Here is a 19,228-nt window from a genome sequence, read left to right as displayed (position 1 = left end):
CCCAAGAGAGACCCCTGCTGTCCAGTTCACTGTGCTGGAGTCTTTTTCCTTTTCCAGGGCCCTCGAGGACCTGATGGACCAGCGGGGGAGCAGGGGTCCAAGGGCCTGAAGGTACAGACTTTCCACTGACTTCTCCCTCTTGCCCCTGGCCCTCTAAAGTAGCAGAGAGACCCTAGAAGAACTCAGAGCGTGTTCCCAGCAATGCATTCTGTCACTGTCCAGCCTCCTGGAGCCCAGACAATGAAAGCAAAGGAAGGCCGTTGAGTGGGTCACATAGCTCTGCCGTTCCCTTCCGTGGGAAAGGCCTCTATGGTGACTGTGGCACCCACACCCTTGGCAAATCTTAAGTATGCCCACAGGCAGTGTGTTGGGGAGGACATTTGGCCTCTGAGGTCCTCTCCTCTCTGAAAGTGTCCTCATGAGTCCATCTCCCACCTCCCATGCTCTGCCCCTCACAGGGCCACATGGGATCTCGGGGCAGACCTGGCCAGCCTGGACAACAGGTATGTGACAGGTCCCTTGTCCTTCCTCCATTTGTTGTGACCCATGCCTCTAGTGGTGCCCATTGTGTTCCAGGGTGCAGCTGGTGAGCGAGGCCACTCAGGTGCAAGAGGCTTCCGTGTAAGTAGTGTTCGTCCTGGGAGTCTCAACCTGGGGCTTTGGGGGCAGGTGGGGAAAGATGGCCTCATCTCAGCTGTCAGCACGGAACTGGGTACACCATAGAACTAGCCTGAGGTCAAGGGGGTGGGCTTAATGGAGAGGCTCCAAGAGATTAAGGTCACCTGCTTTTCCACAGGGCATCCCTGGCCCCTCAGGCCCTTCAGGTGCCAAGGGCCTCTCAGGAGAACCGGTAGGTATCTATTCTCTCTCTCTCTCTCTCTCTCTCTCTCTCTCTCTCTCTCTCTCTCTCTCCCTCTCCCTCCCTTCCTCCTTCCCTCCCTCCTCTGCCCTGGAAGTTTTCTCACAGTCTGACTGTAGCAGGGACTGTTGACTAGGTAGACAGATGGGAAGGGGTGGAAAAGACAAGGGTAGGCGTGACCTGCAAGGATGGAAAGCTTGACCCGAGTTCTGGTGTGAGTCGAGTCTTAGCTGGGCCCTGCGTTCTGGTGTGAGTCGAGTCTTGGCTTGCTTGGCCACTGGGTTTGTTACTAAATGGGGATAGCTGACTCACCCTTGCGGGAGGATGGTGAAAACAGTCCAAGGGATGTATAGAGGGGGCACTTAGTACCCAGAAAGACAGAAGGAAGGTGGATAAAAGGACCTTGTGAAGGACAGGGGGAGATAAGGGAAGCCATGGACACATGGCTTGTCCTTCAGAAGATGTCCCAAGGGATGGGTCTGGGGAGGCAGGAATTCTAGGTGTCCCCAGGGAGGCTGCAGGGAGCCAGACCACTGGATCTGGAAGAGCCTTTGAACCCTGAATGATGAGGGGAAGTTGGGGGTAGTTAGAGGTTGGGGGTAGTTAGGGGTAGTCTAGAGTAGTTAGGGGTAGTTGGGGGTAGTTAGGAGTTGTTGGGGGTAGTTAGGGGTAGTTGGGGATAGTTAGGAGTTGTTGGTGGTAGTTAGAGGTAGTTGGGGATAGTTAGGGGTTTTGGGGGTAGTTAGTGGTTGGTGGTAGTTAGGGGTAGTTGTGGTAGTTAGAGGTTAGTTGGGGGTAGTTGGGGTTAGTTGGGATAGTTGGGGGATAGTTAGGGGTTTTGGGGGTAGTTAGTGGTTGGTGGTAGTTAGGGGTAGTTGGGGATAGTTAGGGGTAGTTAGGGATAGTTAGGGGTTGTTAGGGGTTGGAGGTAGTTAGGGGTAGTTGGGGGTAGTTGGAGGTAGTTAGGGGTTGGAGGTAGTTAGGGGTAGTTGGAGGTAATAAGGGGTAGTTGGGGGAGGGCAGAACAGGAGAGGATCAGTTGTGCATTGTAGCAAAGGCGGGAGGCACAGCACTGCTGGCGCACAGTTGAATGCAGGGTAGACCCTGGAGATGGATGAAGAGGAACTGTATATGGTTGGAGGTAAGGGTGTGGGTCCTCTCTTTCAGGTACCATGCCAGTCTGTATGAGCCAGCCCCCCATAGCTCCCCACTTGGGGGAGTCCAGGGTGTCTTCCCCTAACTGTCTGTACATCTGTCTGTCTCCAGGGCTCTCAGGGACCTCAGGGGCCAGTTGGTCCTCCAGGAGAGATGGGACCCAAGGTGAGTGACAAGGAGCCCTGGTTTGTCCTCTACTGCTGCTGGGGCATTGCAGTCCTCCTGGTCAGCAGTCCCGCCTGCTGCTCGATCCCTGCTCTGGTCTACAGAGATGGTCAGGCTGGTGCAGCAGAGTGGAGGGTGGTGACCCTACAGGGCATGTGGGGAGGGGCTGGGAGCCCACCTCACAGTGCTGGGTGGGACCTAAGAGCTTCCTGGGTGGCCTTCCTACCTGCTGCCTTGCTGACTGCACCTGGTACAGAATCGTGAACGGAGCCCCAGCCTGCTGAAGGTCCCCTTCCCACACTCAGCAGCTTGGTCCCCACGCAGATCATGGACTTCCCTTGTATGTCTGCCAAGGGCTCCTGTGTGGTAAAACCGCACTCATGCGCAGGCAGAAGGCCCAGCAGCTGCTGGGTAGTGTGAGGCTCTGCCAACCTGCACCAAAACCCACGGTTTTGCCAAGACTCAGAAGCTGCTGCCCTAAGCCCCGTTCTGTCCTCCCTGTTGTGTGACCTGAGCGTGTCCCTCGCTCTTTCTGGGCCTTTGCTTTCCTGAAGCGCAGGGCCATCCCTTGTTCCAGGAGAGACCAGTGACTTTTTCTTGCAGGGTCCGCCAGGTGCAGAGGGAGAGCCTGGCCTTCCTGGGGACTCCGGAATGAAGGTGAGACAAGATGAAAGACGGGAGAATGACTTGTTGACACCAGTCCCAAGCTGGCAGCCTCGTCCTCTCCCTGGAGGAGAAACAGGCCTTTCTTGTGCATGGGATAATGGGGTCTCTGTCCTGGTGAGGGAGAGGTCACAGCAGTGCCCCCAGCCGGGACCGAGTCTCTGCACTGTCCCCTGCCCGGCTGTGTTTTCTCTGGCACCTGTCTTGTTCCCCCACTGGAACATTTTCCCCTCCTGGTCTCCATGATACCATCAGAACTTCAGCACAGGTGACCCAATTACCTGTGAGGACACAGACACCTATTGATCCCTGGCCCTAGGGAGCTCCCATCCCACCCCACTGCTGCTGTTGGAGGACCCTGCTCGCCCTGCTCGCCCTGCAGCCCTGAGAGCCCAGGAGCACCTGCCAAGGGGCTGTGGTGCTGTCACGCTAAGAGAGCTGACCCAGGCCCGGAGCTGCTGGCCTTGGCTCCACTCTGCCTCCTTTCCTTCATGTAAAGTCCCACATGTAAACCGCGTGGGACTGGCTTGTTCCAATTAGGGCTGGGTGGGGGCACCAAGCTCTTGTTCCTAGGGTCCAGACACCAGCAGGGAGCATGGTATGCAAATCTCCATGAGGGTGCTCTTTGGAGGCATTCAGGGGCGGGTACAGGCATTCTGGCTTCCTCCCTATTTGTTTTCTTACCAAATCTCAAAGAAGAGGAAACATGATGTTCAGCAGAACTGCCTACAGCCCAGGCTTCCCTGGCCATGCTGCCCACTTTAGCCTTGAGTATGTCACCGGGGCTAGTTTCCAAAAGATGACACCGTTTCTTCAGGGCTCTGCCAAGGGCCAGTTCATTTGGATGAAATGTATTTAGAACAGCACGAACAGCATCTGTGGCGGCAATGATGGCAGTGACAGTGGTGGTGCAGTGATGGTGACAGCGGCAATGTAGCGATGGTGATGCAGCGATGGTGGTGATGGTGATGCAGTGACAGTGATGGTGATGATGCAGTGACGGTGATGGTGGTGATGCAGTGATGGTGATGGTGACACAGTGATGGTGATGGTGGTGATGCAGTGATGGTGGTGATGGTGATGGTGGTGATGCAGTGATAGTGATGCAGTGACAGTGATGGTGATGATGATGTAGTGATGGTGATGGTGGTGGTCCAGTGATGGTGATAATGGTGATGCAGTGATGATGATGGTGGTGCAGTGATGGTGGTGATGCAGTGATGGTGATGGTGGTAATGCAATGGCAGTGATGGTGGTGGTGTGATGATGGTGATGGTGGTGATGCAGTGATGGTGATGGTGGTAATGCAGTGATAGTGATGATGGTGGTGTGATGGTGGTGATGCAGTGATGCAGTGATGGTGATGGTGATGATGCAGTTACAGTGATGGTGGTGATGGTGATGCAGTGACAGTGATGGTGGTGATGCAATGATGGTGACAGCAGTGATGCAGTGATGGTGGTGGAGCAGTGATGGTGATGTGGTGATGGTGGTGATGCAGTGATGCAGTGATGCAGTAATGGTGATGCGGTGATGGAGTGATGTGACGGCAGTGATGGTGGTGGTGCAGTGATGGTGACGCAGTGATGGTGACGGTGACACATTGATGGTGATGATGGTGATGCAGTGACGGTGATGGTGGTGATGCAGTGATGGTGATGGTGATGCATTGATGGTGATGGTGGTGATGCAGTGATGGTGATGTGGTGATGGTGGTTGTGACGGTGGTGATGCAGTGATGATGGTGATGCAGTGCTGATGGTGGTGGTGGTGCAGTGGTGATGAGAGTGATGACATAGTAATAGTGATGGTGGTGATGCAGTGATGTTTGTTGGCGGAGGCAAAGAGTATATATCACTCTATACTCTTTTCTCTCTCTCAAGCCTATGTACATTTATCTAACATTGTGACCCATTTAGAGGTTTATTTTTGTTTGAATTTGTCTTTATTGCATATCTGTAATTATTTTTTGACCAGGAGTGCTTTTTTTTCCCCAAATGATAAGCAGGCGTGGCTAGGACTCTGTAGCCCTGCCTGTTGGCCCTGCCCTGTTCAACGTGATAGAGGCATGTTCACTACCTCTGAGGCTGCCGAGTGGGTGCCACCTCAACTCTGGGAAGCACCGTACAACATATAAACCCTTTCTATCTGAGTTAAGATTTGAATCTGCCACGCAGCTCAGTGTGCGGCCTGGAAATAGCTCTGTGTATGACGACAGGAATCCGCCATGCTCTCCTGCCTGTGCACTCCTAGCAGACCTGATCCTGCTGCCTGCCCATGCACAGGGTGCTGAGCCACGGGCATGGTCTCAGCTACAAATCCCGAGAGGGCACACAAGCCCCCAGGGCCCACAAACCCCATTTAAGTGCTCCATAGCTGGACCTCCCGAAAGAGCCAGAGCCATTTGTGCTGGCGAACCAGGAAGCTGCAGCGTGGTGTTTTGCTGCTAATACGGAATCAGGAAGACATCTCTTAAAGGAGCTGTGGTGTTCCTGCTGCTGCCAGCAAACAGCCTGTCCCCCCCCCCAAAAAAATTGCTGCCTACCCAAGAAACCGTGCTTAACTCTGTTTTTCTGTTTTTGTTTTGTTTGTGTTTATGTGTGTATGTGTGTGTATGTAGAATTCTTTTTTAAAGTTCTCTCAGGTTTTATGTGGATATAGTCAACCACATCGGTGCACCAATCTGTTGGCGGAGGCTGCTTATTCATTTCCTGGCCGTCCAGACCCAAAATAATTACACAGAAACTATTAATGAAATCACTGCTTGGCCAATCACTTAAGCGTATTGCTAGGTGGCTCTTGTATCTTAACCCGTTTCCATTATTTTATATTTTGCCATGAAGCTTGTGGTTTAGCAGTAAAGTTCCCAGGTGTAGGTCCCCTTTGGTGGCTGCTACGTGACATCTCTCTGACTCTGCCTTCTTTCCTCTGTCTGCTTGGAATTTCTGCCTTGTTCTGCTCTGCTAATCCACTGGCTGAAACAGCTTTAGTCATTAATTAATAAAAGCAGCACACACAGAGAAGGCCTTCCCACACCAGACGGTGACGATGAGATGCCGTGATGGTGGGGTTTCTGTTGGCGGGAATGCTGGCAATGGTGGCGGTGGGGCTAACGGTGGAGGTGGTGGTGATGGTGGTGATGCTGGTTGGGATGGTAGTGATTGTAATACCGACTGTGATGGTGATGGCAGTTTTGGTGTTCTGGGTGCTGGTAGTAATGGTGGTGGTGATGGTGGGTGAGGGTGGAGGTGGTCCTGCTGCCTAGTGAAGGAGAATCCATGGCCAGGACGTACTCGGAGCAGGGGTTTGGGCTGATGTGTTGTTGGAATTCCTTTATTGTTCTCAAGAAGTAATTTTTCTCAGCTTCTCTAATCCTAGTCAACATTGGAAGTAAGAACAGCTGGCTGGGGAGGCTGAGGCCACCTACACACACACAGCTTTTCTTTACCTTTTCCTAGGGTGACCTTGGACCTCTGGGCCCCCCTGGAGAGCAGGGCCTCATTGGGCAGCGGGTAAGTGAAGTAGATTTCCCTTCAACAGCTCCCAGTCAGTTGTGAGCAGTGGGCAGGAGAAGGGCTTGTCTCAACCCCAGGGCATCTCTGTGAGCATTCCGGCCTCAGAATGCTGTGCCGTCCGTGCAGCGATAGCTTAGAGGGCCGTCTGCAAGGCACCGAGGAGCCTGCAGTTGAGAAATCAACCTGGGGCTTCCAGAAGCGTTTAGCCTCCAAATGCCTCCCTTCAAATATGTTTCTTCAAGAACTGTTCTACAGTTAGCTGCCACTTCCCAAAAGAAGCCCCCATGACCTCCTTGTTCTAATAAGCCCCGTGAGACTCCCATGTCTACCCCTGTGCTTCTGCCGGAATGTGGACCTCTGGGCCATGTGAGGACACAGCCGGGATCCTTGGCACCTTACAGATGGGTAAGAAAGGCCCAGAGGAGGAGAGTTCCTGATCTGCAGGCCGGGTCCTCACCTGACCTGACTCCAGAAAAAGGCCAGGGAGAGGGTAAGGCCCCAGGGCAGAAAAGAATATGAGAGCTCAGAGTCACCAAGCTTGTCACTTGAGTCTGCTTAGAAGGCTGTGTTAAAAAAGGTCCTGAAGCCCCATCTAGGCGCAATAAGTTAGAGAGGCGGACATGCACTCCCCTAATGCCCACTGTGTGTCAGACATCTTTAGTGAGTAGCGGAAGGCCTGACTAATGGAGCTTACGTTCTGATAGATTGATTATTGATGTCTGTTATGGGTACAAAGGGAGCAGAATTTATTCATTTGTCACCCTTTGTCATCCCAGCAGCTGCTGATCTGGGTCTCCTCTTAACTCTGACTTTGGACATCTCTGAATTGTAAAACCCAAGGGAGATGTAATTTTTAGGTTGACAGCTGTTTGGAGAACTGGGGCCTTTCTAGAGCCAGGAGGACCAGCAGGGGTGCTAGATGAGCCCTTGCATTTTTAGCATCTTTCTCGAGCTTGCCCTCAGAAGTCCACGAGCTGGCTTGCATTCCTCGTAGGAGGACAGGCTACAGGAGCACTTACCCAGCTCCTGAAGGAGGTCTCGGAGGCTACCACCACGTTTTCCAGATAAGCAACAGGTTTCTTTAGAGACAAGATTCTGCTTGAGGTCACACAAACACTGGTGATGCTGAGGTTGGCCCTTGTCAGAACCCGTGTTTACCTCCCAAACCACACTGGCTTTCCCAGTCTAACCCATGAACCTGGGTGTCTGGTCTATGAGGCTCTGTGGCCCTTCTGCCCGCTGAACATCCACTGTTCAACTCCTGAGACCCCATGGGTTCCTGACTCCCCGCCGGGGAGGGAAGGCCTCTTGCACCCTTACCCAGTAATACCTCCCTGTCTTTTCCTACCAGGGAGAGCCAGGCCTTGAGGGAGACCTTGGCCCCATGGGGCCCGATGGGCTGAAGGTGAGTTGTGTATCTGGGCCAGTTGTGATCTGGGGACGGCTTCGTCTCGAGTCCCAAGAGACCAGTTCTCCCTCTGTAGAGGACAGTGCAAAGGGTCAGCAGAGCCAAGGCTGTCCTTGTTCTACCTACCCTCTACTAACTCCCATGGGGCTTGGCCTATTGTCACCGTGGGTCTTCCTTGCTCTCATGAAAACGCCAGGTTCTGTCAGCTAAGCCTGGCCCAGCCTGGGGCTTTGATATCCCTTCCCCTTCCAAACATCTTTAAAAATCTGAAAAGTTTTGATCACCATCAAAGTCTTTGAGCTCCACTCAGGAGGAACTAGTCTCGGGGTGCTGAGTATGATCCTGAAGAACTAGTCTTGGGGTGCTGGGTCGATGCTGAGGAACTAGTCTCGGGGTGTTGGGTACGATGCTGAGGAACTAGTCTTGGGGTGTCGGGTACGATGCTGAAGAACCAGTCTCAGGGTGCCGGGTACAATGTTGAGGAACCAGTCTCAGGATGCCTGGTAGGATGCTGAGGACCTAGCCTCGGGGTGCCGGGTCAATGCTGAGGAACCAGTCTCAGGATGCCTAGTAGGATGCTGAGGACCTAGCCTCGGGGTGCCGGGTCGATGCTGAGGAACCAGTCTCGGGGTGTTGGGTACGATGCTGAGGAACCAGTCTCAGGATGCCTGGTAGGATGCTGAAGAACCAGTCTCGGGGTGCCTGGTAGGATGCTGAGGAAGCAGTCTCGGGGTGCCGGGTCGATGCTGGGGAAGCAGTCTCAGGGTGCCGGGTTGATGCTGGGGAAGCAGTCTCGGGGTGCCGGGTCGATGCTGAGCTCTCTATTGGTCTCTGCCGTTGGTACTAGAAGACTTGTCTTCAGACAAGGAAACAGACTCGGAGAAGTTAGAAGACTATCTGCATACCCAGTACCCAAACCAAGGCCTTTCTGGCCCCAGAGTGCCCTCTAACTCTGCTGTACTGCAATCCCATCCATTCTGAAAAAGAGGGAAAAAGGAGACTCGCAGGAAAGAAGCGAGGCGCGGGTCGCAGGTGCCTCGGTGGGTGCTGCTGCGCCCTGGGTGAGCTGTAAGCTTTCACCAGGGCTGCCGCGGGTCCTGAGCCCTCCAGGCCTGTTCCTGGCTCCTTCTTAGCCTTTTTCCTCAGGAAGGTTTTCTCTGGGCTGACCTCCACCACGTCCAAGGAGAGACTGCATGTTCCCCCCCTTAAGGTCCCCTCTAGCCTGCCTTCCACAGTTCCCACATGAGCATCTCCACATTTCTGAGTCTCAATTTCCCAGCCCCAGAGCTAGATCCTCGTGCTCTGCCCTCCCCACAGTTGCCCTGGGTCCAGAGAACATTTTGCCCCAGATCCTTTGCCAACCCTTCTGTTTTCCTTGCACGTGAAAGAGCGCCCCCTGTAGGCTACTTACCTACTTGCTCTTAGCCCCAGCTCTGCTGCCTCCTGGTACAATGGTGAGGTGCTGGCCAGACCCAGCGGTGGTGTCAGTAGACCTAATGGTGCAAGCACTATGTGTACAAGAAGTGCCAATCACAGGACTTGCTGAGAATGTGCTCATTCAGGCTGTTCACGCTGGAACATCCGCATCCCCCCTGGAGAAATGATGGGGCCTGGGGCCTGGATGGCCACTTTCCTCCTGAGGACAGGAGATCAGTTTCCTGACCTCTACTTTCCACCTGACCCGCGTCTCCTGCTGCTACAGTCACGCCTTTGTCCTTGGGCTGGAGTGGCCACTCAGATGTCTGCACCCAGAGTGCTTGTCGGTGGTTCGCCTTCAGGGAGTAAGCTTCTTCAGTGGACACAGCGCTCCACAGTGCACTCTTGTTCACACTGCCAGGGGCCGTTCTGGATGACCTGCACAGGCTCTCGATTCCATGTGTGCGGGGCCCAGTTGACTGAGCTGGCCAGAGTTGCAGCTATTGAGTGCACTTTAAGGATCGAGACCTGAGTATGAGGGAGGCCCTGACCCTCTGTGGGCTCTGTGACTCTTATTGGACAGCCTTGCTTCCTCCACTTCCATCCTCAGTCTTTCCATCTGTGGACTGGGAGGGTTGAGAGCCTTGGCAGATTTCATGGATTCCATCCTCATGGGCCCTACAGTACCCCTCCCTTTCCAGCTGTGTGGGAGTCAGACCATGGATAGTCACTGCTGATAGATTTGGGCGTAAGCCTCATTGGAGAAACCAGCCTACAAATGAGACAGCAGGTGGCCAGAATGCCAAGGCAGAAATGCAGTCCTGGAGCCAGGGGAGTCTGTGAGAGCCAGGTCTGGGCCAGCAGGCCTCTGTGCCAGGCTGTGCTTGGAATCTGAGAAGCTCAGTGGAAGGGGACTGTGCAGGCCATCCTAGTGCCCAGACTGCTCCCAGCTGGCCTCCCTCGTGTGTCTTCTATGGCTGTTCCCCCAGGCCGAGCTGGAAAGCACCGACAACTCCTCATGCTGGTCTCATTTCCCCCGAAGGTCACATCTGTATCCTGAGCCTCTCTTCCTGGTTAAGCCAAGCCAAGCCAGACTCCACCTGCCCCTCCCACAGTTGCTTTGAGCCCCCATGTGCAGTTGTCAATATCCTCCCATAAACTATTGCAAGGCGGCACTGTGCCTTCCCAAGTCTACTCCTAGCCCCCCCCCCATGACCTCCCAACAGTCACAGCTAGGCCACACAGACACGCCATAGGCTCCACTCCTGCAGCCCCGCAGAGACAAGCTTGTGATGGACAGTGCCTGGCCCTGTGGCCACTGCCGGAGTCGAAGTTCATTCTCTGCCCTAGAGGTGCCCAGACAGCTCGGTTCTGCCCAGGGCCCGAGGGAAGGATGGTGAAGAGGCAGGACAAGCTGGGATACACCGTCAAGGGGTACACCCACAATTTGTGCCAGAACCCAAAATGCCTGTGCCTTGGGCTCTTGAAACCTGTGCAAGGGGTCCCTTCATATGGCAGATTTTTACAGCCCCTTCCTTCAGTCTTGGGGAGTCCTTGCTACAACTTCCTAACTCCCAGAGTTCCTCCCTCGGACCCCCATTTTCCAGGACTTGGTGCCAGCTGATTTGGGGCCAACTGGCTTGGCTTAGCTCTGCCTCAGTTTCCTCATCTGTATTAATGCCAGAAGAGGACCTCCAGGCGACGTCTGGTGAAGCTGACTGCGGTGCTGAAGGCATGGAGGGCCCCGGTCCTCAAGTGACCTTCTGATGACCTGGCTTTTGATGTGCTCTCTCTCCTCTTCCTACCCCCCGACCCAGGGGGACAAAGGTGACCCAGGGCCCGATGGTGAACGTGGCGAGAAGGGCCAGGAGGGGTTGAAAGGAGAGGATGGGCCCCCAGGGCCCCCAGGCATGACTGGCATCCGGGTGAGTGCAGCTGCTAGCATCATGGGGTTCTGGGTGAGGGATGCTCATACCTGTCCAGGCCTCCTGAGAAGTCGCCTAGTCTCTCCCTCCCCTGAACAGCCTTCCTGTGCCCTCCCATTCCCTGTGTTCCTGCAACCCCGCCTCATCCGGCTCCTGGGACAAGCTTGGCCGGCCTCTGGGCCTTTATGCCTGCTCATCTGTGGAAACACACTCCCCTTGCTTGCTCTCCTTGTGTCCCTGTGTGCCTTCAGCCATTCTCACAGTCCTAGCCTCGGAAGTCATTCCTGACCCTCCTGTGACAGTGTGGGGGGGAGCACAGGGTTGACCGAGAAGACAGAAGCTCTGCCCTCCCCTGAGTTAAACTTGATTCCGTCTTGACCACGGATGCCATGAGTACCTTCCCTGAGCCCAGATCCCTGGCAGAGGACAGAGACTGTTCTCAGTGTTTTCAGACAGCATGCTTTGTGCTTTCCAGATTGTTCTTTAATTAGATAGCAGCCCTGATGGCTGGGAGACTCAGAGAAGTAAAGGAACCTGGCTCAGGCCACACAGTAAGAAACAGCAGAGTCAGGATTCCAGTCTCTGAATGTCCACCCTGTCCCTCTGCGTGGCCTCATTGGAATTCCGAGCCTGCGCAGGCTGTGGGGACAAGGATGGGTGGAGGGAGGGTATTCTGGTGTTTGTCTGATGGCCAAGGGTGTGTGGAGCAGGACTCTGTGGCCAACTCAGTGTCTGCCAGGCCCCTGGAACCTGGCCACCTTGTAACAAGCCTCCAGGGTGTCAGGCCTACAGGTGTCTGCTGTGAGCCAGCCTTGGCCTTAGCCCAACTCCACTCTCTGGATGCTTCCCTACTGCCCCACCCCAACCCCTGCTTGCTTGCCTGACCACCAATGACAGATTCTTGCTGTTACCTGGACTCAGCAGGCGTTTCTTCTGGCCTGCTCCGATGGCTTCTCAGCCATTGAAGTTACCAGTCTGGGAGGGATCCAGATTAGCCAGCAACATACTAGCCACTAGCTGTGGGAAAGTATTTGTTACCTAAAAATAGAGCCAAAGTGCTAATCGCCCTGCCCTCCAAAGCAAGGGGATGAGGTCACTGCTCAGCCCAAGAGTGCAGTCAGGCTGCCTGTCAGACTGGCCTGTGGCTGCTCACCTCAATCCTGAGGATGTGGGTGAGAAGGGCTTCAGCAGGAAGGGGTGGCCCTTCACCTCACTAATCCCCTTTGTCACTTCGCAGTTGCCCCCCGACCCTCTCTGACCTCAGTCTTGCTATGTTGACGATTTGGAATGGGTGCCAAGGTTATTTTGAGTTCCAAAGTCCTAAGGCCATTCTCTCAGTGAGTGCGTGGTTCTGCTGTGGAGGGCAGAGCGGCTGACCTAGACATATCCTTAGAACTTGAGTTCAAATGTCAAACCTGGGGTCTTCAGTGCGTCCGGCAAAGTGCTGCCCATCTCTCAACCTTGGTTTTCTCAGCCATGAAGAGAAAATGAGGAGCTGGGGAGATGGTCTAGTGGGGTTTGAATTCCCCACAGATCCCCTGAGCTTGAGTTCTCAGCAGCCATGCGGACAATTGGGCATGGCTGAGTGTGCTGGTGACTGCAGTACTATGGATCCTGGGAGCATGACGGCCAGTTGACATAGCCCAAACACGAGACACCTTGTCTCCAGACATTACAGTCATGAGCAATAGAGGAAGACACGCAATGTCCTCTGACTTCCACCTATGAACACGTAGGCATGTGATGTACATACTCAGATGCACACACTGTACACAGACATATGCCAGAGAGTGGGGAGAAGAAACATTAAATCAGAAAAGCCTTTACAGTCAGATAGTGTTGGTGCACACCTTTAATCCCAGCACTCCAGAGTCAGAGGCAGGTGGATCTCTGTGAGTTCCAGGCCAGCCTGGTCTACAAGAGCAAGTTCCAGGTAGGGCTGTTAGATGAAGAAACCCTGTCTCCAACCCCTCCCCCCAAGAAAAAGCCTTTGCAAAAATGCACAGAAATAGGAAAGTTTGAAGGAAAAAAATACATAGAAGCTGCTGGTAATGGCTGTGGTTGGTCACATGGCTGTGGTGGCCATGGTGGCAGGGTGAGACTGTTATTCAGTGGTCCCTCACAGTTCTCCTACGCCAGGGAGTTTCTGGCCTACATGCACATGAGGCTGTGGACGCAAACTCTGCATTTGGGTTTCTTTGGCATGGTGACTGTCGGGGGAATGCTTTTCCACTCTGTGGCCTGGAGACAGCCGCTTACTTGAAAATAGCATTTTATCAGCCTCCAGGGCCTCTCTAGAAATGTGTCCATGGTCACATGCTATGTGACGATGTGCATCCTCAAGGGAGTGCCTAGTGATCGCATAAGACTCTACAGACCGTGGTGTCACCTTAGTTTTTATGTAAGCGCTTTGTGATGCACAGACAATGGCCAGACTGCCTTGAAATATATTTCTTAGCTGTGCCCCCAACAGAGGTGATTTCTGCCTATCTCTGAAAGGACCCAGCAGAGGTCTCCGGATACTCAATAATCCCAGAGGTCCACCACAGGGTGCTTACAACCAGAGGGACACCTTTAAACAGGGCTCCCCTGCCCCCACAGAGGCTTGGTCCCATCCCCCATCACGGTAGCAGTTCTGCGCTGTGGAGAAGGTCACAGGGATGGGCTTTTATTATTGGCACAGCAGCGTTGCCCACCTGGCACCGTGTGGCACACATAGGAGAGCCACACGTGTAACTTCAAGTCCTTCAGTAAGAAATGACGGTGCAGGTGAGTGGGGTGCAGGTGAGTGGGGTGCAGGTGAGTGGAAGTGCGTTTCTTCAGCCTGGCAGATGGGAAGTAGTCTTGAAACATAGTATCAATATTTAGAAAGCATTAATGGGGCCCAGAAGACGGCTCAGTAGGTCAAGGAGCCTGCTGCCAAGCCTGACACCTGAGTCCAATCCCTGGGACCCACACGGTGAAAGGAGAAAACCGACCACGACAGGCTGTCCTCTGACCTCACACACGCTCCCTGCCACACACAGCATAAATAAATGGTAATGGAGTAAAACTTTAAGAACCATGAATAGGACCTGCTCTCTCTGCTCTGTACTAAGCTTTGCAGACTCAGTCACAGACAGCCCAGCTCAGATGTGGGTTTCTCTGGGAACTCTTGATCTGTGCCTAAACTTCAGCAGATCTGCAGCTGAGAGCGCACATTTGGCCTACAGAGGGAATGGCCTGGGCACCTGTGAGAAGACCCCAGGGAGCGCCCAGCAGTGCCGGGGTGTGTCGGGGCCAGCTGTGTGCAGGGGGACCTGGACAGCCAGCTGGTCCCCTGCTTCACATAGAACTGCGTCAGCGGTGGAGGCAGCAGAAGCCCCGGCCATACTCCAAACACCTGCTGTGGTTGACACTGTACTGAACGTGCCCTGACACCAAGATGAATCCTTCAACTCTGTGAGGACATCTAAAATGCTATGACCATGGCAGACAGGTGCCACTCAGGAAATTAGGTTATTCTTGAGGCCACATAGGGACTGGGTGACGTGGGTTTGGAGCCAGTGGGCTCCCAATCAGGAAACTTCTCGGAGCTGCCCTCCTTCCCTCAGGCCTCATCTTTCTACTGCTCTTGCTTCTGTGTCCTCTCAGGGTCCTGAAGGGAAGCCTGGCAAACAGGGTGAGAAGGGCCAGATGGGAACTAAGGTAGGTCCCCTGCCTTCGAGGGTCACATCTCTCCCCACCCACCTTCCAGGGCCAGCAGCCAAAAGCAACTTCTCTTTCTTTCTCTCTTCAGGGAGCCAAGGGCTACCAAGGACAGCTGGGGGAGATGGGCATCCCTGGAGAGCCTGGGCCTCCTGGCACCCCAGGTCCTAAAGGGTCCCGGGGCACCCTAGGACCAGTGGTGAGGAGCTGAGCTTGGGGAAGGGAACAAGAACAGGGAGGGGCACCTGGAATAATGCTCTGAACTCCCAGCTTTCCTGTCCCAGTCCCCCATCCCTGCCCCGGGTCCCTTTGAGAACGGCCCAAAGCTACAGCCTCTGGACACACACAGGCATGGCAGGCAAAATGCAGGTGGCAGTGAGTCCCTGGTGCTTTCGGGGACCCTGTTTGAAAAAACACTCTACTGAGGGGTAGGGTAGGAGCCAGGTCCCTGGGTACAGGGTGAGGTGCTGAAGGTCCTTGAATGGCTGGGGCAGAGTCTCAGGGTCCTGCTAGACTTTCCTGAGTGTGCTAGCTGAGGTGAGAGACGACTGCAGCGGGGGGTGGGGGGCGGGGGTGGGCAGAGGAGAGCTTGTGGCATCTTTGACAGATGGAGCAGTAGCCTTTTACGTGGTGGTGTAGAAGCTTTCATGGTGGTGGTTTCCTGCCACCCGTGTGACGTCGTGGGTAAAAGCTGGGGGGATACGCAATAACACCCATTAGACAGTACTTTACCCCAGATAATGTGAGCAGGGGGCTGGAGGCAGCAGAGCAGGCGGCTGGGAGGCCCGGGGAAAGGCCCGCTTGCCTTCTTGTCTTCCACCTTGTCCTCCTTGGTTCACGACATCACTGTATGTGCTGAGCTGAGTAGCTGGTGCTAGGGGAGGGAGTCACCACCATGTCCCCACTGTGGGAGCCATGCTGCATACCAACAAGGGTCTACTCCTCTCTAGGGTGCTCCAGGACGGATGGGAGCCCAAGGAGAGCCAGGATTGGCTGGCTATAATGTAAGTGACATCTATTTAGAAGAATCACCTGCTCACCAGAGGGGAGAAGATCCAGGTCTCGTGGCCGGAAGGGACTCCCGGCTATGGTAGAATAGGGTGGAGGTTGATGGGGCAGAAGGGTGCCAGTACCCACCCCAGGTCCCGAGTGCTTCCCGTAGAGAGTGGGTGCTTCACATAGCCCAGCTTCTTCTGTCCCGTAGAGAGGGACCACTGTGTGCCCTGATACACATTCAGGAGATGAGGCCTCAGAGCGGACATGAGGACCCAGAGCAATTGGAGCACACATGTGCAGGCCTGGCCTGGCAGCTTGATGCTTTTGGCCAGCCTTGGTGGCCCTCGCCAGACCCAGGGAATTCGGAAGACACAGCAGGAAAAGAGAGGACAAGAACAAGGGGGGTGAGGTCTAGCGAGGGACTGCCCAGACAACCCAGAGCTGTCTGCAGCTGCCAGACGGCCTCTTCGCCTCCCTTTGACCCCAGCCTGCCCAGGGCACCACAGTGGGCCTGCTACTCAGGACACAGAATTGGAAGTGTGTCATCTGGAGGTGCAGGCAGAGGGTGGGACCCTGTTATCCTGCCCTATTGTCCTTTGTCTCTCTTGTATCCTCAAACCCCCTCAGTTCTCTCCTTGTGTTTGCCTGCAGGGACACAAAGGCGTCAGGGGACCCCTCGGGCCTCCCGGGCCCAAAGGTGAGAAGGTAGGTGTTGTGTCTGCGTAGTAACTAGAGTCAAGACCAGCTCTGGGGCTTGGGGGTCGGGATTGCATGGAGCGGGACATAGCATCCCTTCACTCATGGCTTCAGGGTCGCCTGGCAGAAATGACCAGGGTGTCACCACCGAGCGTCTGTTTTTCCTTCGTACTTGTGAACAGAAGCATTGAAACTGCACACAGGAGCTCACTCAGCATGAGGAAGGATGAACACTGAGAGAGGAGAAGGCTCAGGGCGAGGGGGAGGGCCCCAGGGATGTGTGCCCTCCCATGAGGCTCCGGAAATGAGAAAAATGGCCAGAGGAAAATCTCAGCTGGCCATGAACACTGTTCATAGAAAGGAGCCCTTGAGGGCCCAGAGGTGTGAGGAATGGCCCCTGGGTCATGTCTCCAATGGGGCCCAGTGGACCTGGAGCCAGAACTCTGGGTTCCCCTGTTCTCTACTTCCCCACCTTCCCCTCCTAGCTGGAAGGCTCCCGAGCAGGCTGTCTTTGCCTCCTTGTCCCTGGCCTCTCCAGCCTTGTTTCTTTTGCCGACGCAGCTCCTCACTAACTAAGTCCTGCTGTGGTGAGTCATGCTGACTTGGCATGCTGTCCTTGGCCCCTTCTCCCGCCTAGCTGAGTGCAGATCTGCAGGCAGGCCCTGGCTGCAGGCCCTCTGCTCTCCTCAGCCATCACAAGGCTGCCATGAATGGTGCAGAGGGGAACGCAAACCCTGGGCCAGGCAGGAACTGAGCCCCGGCTCCACCACTCAGGGTAATTCCCATAGAGTGTATCGCCGTGCTGTAGAAGGCTATGATGTCTCCAGGTGACATACTGTGGGAGGGTTGTGTGTACAGCTCATTGTTGATGGGAATGTTGTTCTGTGGCTCAGCTGTCCACAATGAACAGCCAAGCACAAACGGGTCAATGATGGCAGGGAAGTAGGTTGCAAGGGAGATTTGTGGAAGCTCTGCTCTCTCCCTGCGATTTCCCCAGAATTCTGCCATTGCTGTACAGAACAGGCAGAGAAACCCAGCTTCTTGGAGCATAGGGGTCTGCTTCTAACTAGTGGGAGGAGGAGGATGCTGAGCCCTAGCCAGCACCAGAACCAGAGTATGAACCGGTCTACATCTGCAGACACTGTCCTTGTCTGTGAAGATGGCCGGAGGAACGGGCAAGTCTTAGAACGAGGCCCCATGTAGTCCACTGGTGTTGTAATGCTCAGATCGGGTTCTCACACTGCAGCCAGGCTGTTGGCATCCTATGTCTTACCCCTTGATTACCGATTAGCCTTGCTAACATGGCTTTTTCCTGGGCCTCGTTTTCCCAGTCTGCAAAGTGGGGGTGAGGGAACCATCCTAGAGTTACTGTAGCATCTCTAAGACAATATATGACATGAACTGACACATGCCGACAAAAGACTATCTGATAAGCCCAGTGCTCCCTGGAGAGTTCTGGTTCCCTGACACCGTTCACAGGTGCATCAAGAGTGCAGGCAGGAACAGAGGGCATTCTATCTTCTAGCCCACCTCTCTGGGGATGGTTTGTTCTAGGCACCAGGTTGTGGATCTCATTTGCCTTTAACTGCTGCCTGTAGGAGGCACAGGACCCCGTCTGAGGGTAGGGTACCAACATTCAGACTGGTCAGGGCTGCATCCTAGTTCTGACAACTTCCCTCTTTCTGTCCCTAATGCTCCCTTTCAATTCTGTGGGTCATGGGGCCTCAGGGTGCCCTGGCCAGAGTATAGAAGGGATTCCCAGGAGAGGAGACGGCAGTCTTCTGGGGCTGGAGCCTGAGCCCCGAGGTCCTGTCAGACCTGTGCAACTGCGTTTCAACCCACTCTGTGGCTGCCAAGAGCCCATCCCCCAGTTGAACCGGGCCTAAAATGGCCTGCCTTGGCCCAAGGTCTCCACTCCAGTCTGCTCCTCTTTCAGCCTGTCCTAGGCATCCCTGTGGCTTGCGAACACTGTCACCACTATTACCTACAATGGCAATCTTGATTGCTGGTCTCCTAGTCTGCCTGCCTGCGGAGGCTGCCTCTACCCCTGAGGAAGGTAACTCCCAGAGTGCTCCTGGCCTAATGCTGGTTCTGTGGTGTCCGCAGGGGGAGCAGGGCGAGGATGGCAAGGCTGAGGGCCCCCCCGGGCTACCTGGAGTTCAGGTAAGTTCCTTTTCTGTTCTGAACTTCTCAATGTAATCAGGTACAGGCTGCTGAGAGCCCTTAGAAGATGGGGTTCATGTTTATCCGTTGTCTTCGTCATTCAGGGTCCTGTAGGTGACCGAGGAGACCGTGGGGAGCCAGGCGACCCTGGATACCCTGTAAGCATCACAGCTCTACCTTTGGTGGGTGTGGAGATGGTGGTAAAGGGGCGTCAGTCTGCACTGGACACAGGCTCCTGCCCCTACCGCATCCATCCACTGGCCATCAGGGGCTGAGAGAGAGCATCCCTTTATGAGGCCAGGTTAATACCATAAAGGGAACAGGAGGGTGAGGTCGGGAACGCTAACCATCCACACAGCCAGCAGACTGGCTGAGTTTCCTTCCAGCAGGATCCTGAGTAGTCACTTCTGGGGGCGAGGGGTAGAAGGCTGTCTCAGTTTCCCCACTTGTGTTTTGTAACAGCCTTCCTAGCAGAGGCAGCGTTGCTTCTCCCTCCATTCCAGCCGCTCTATTGCTCTTCCACCCACGGAGCAGCTAAGAAGCTAGAACTCAGGGTCAGAGACGTGGCTGGAAGAGCAGC

The 19,228-nt window shown here is 54.7% G+C and overlaps 1 protein-coding gene across 5 annotated transcripts in view; it reads left to right on the top strand.

Moving 5' to 3' along the window:
• Positions 1–19,228, top strand: part of Col27a1 (collagen type XXVII alpha 1 chain) — a 112,033-nt gene that overhangs the window by 78,038 nt on the left and 14,767 nt on the right. For all 5 annotated transcript variants that reach the window (XR_015737591.1, XM_087904961.1, XM_087904960.1 and 2 more), the window contains exons 29-43: positions 58–111; positions 459–503; positions 577–621; positions 797–850; positions 2,126–2,179; positions 2,783–2,836; positions 6,301–6,354; positions 7,709–7,762; positions 10,999–11,106; positions 14,740–14,793; positions 14,885–14,992; positions 15,744–15,797; positions 16,441–16,494; positions 18,592–18,648; positions 18,753–18,806. Coding sequence is in view for 4 of the 5 variants with exons in the window: in XM_087904961.1 (XP_087761087.1) it covers positions 58–111; positions 459–503; positions 577–621; positions 797–850; positions 2,126–2,179; positions 2,783–2,836; positions 6,301–6,354; positions 7,709–7,762; positions 10,999–11,106; positions 14,740–14,793; positions 14,885–14,992; positions 15,744–15,797; positions 16,441–16,494; positions 18,592–18,648; positions 18,753–18,806 (903 nt within the window). In the remaining variant the exon portion in view is untranslated. The remainder of the gene's footprint in view (positions 1–57; positions 112–458; positions 504–576; positions 622–796; positions 851–2,125; positions 2,180–2,782; positions 2,837–6,300; positions 6,355–7,708; positions 7,763–10,998; positions 11,107–14,739; positions 14,794–14,884; positions 14,993–15,743; positions 15,798–16,440; positions 16,495–18,591; positions 18,649–18,752; positions 18,807–19,228) is intronic.

This window comes from Myodes glareolus, chromosome 3 (genome assembly GCF_982192425.1).
Source record: "Myodes glareolus chromosome 3, mMyoGla1.1, whole genome shotgun sequence".
Classification (NCBI taxonomy): domain Eukaryota; kingdom Metazoa; phylum Chordata; class Mammalia; order Rodentia; family Cricetidae; genus Myodes; species Myodes glareolus.
Note: the sequence above shows the minus strand (reverse complement) of the source record. Positions and strands in the feature narration are given on the sequence as shown.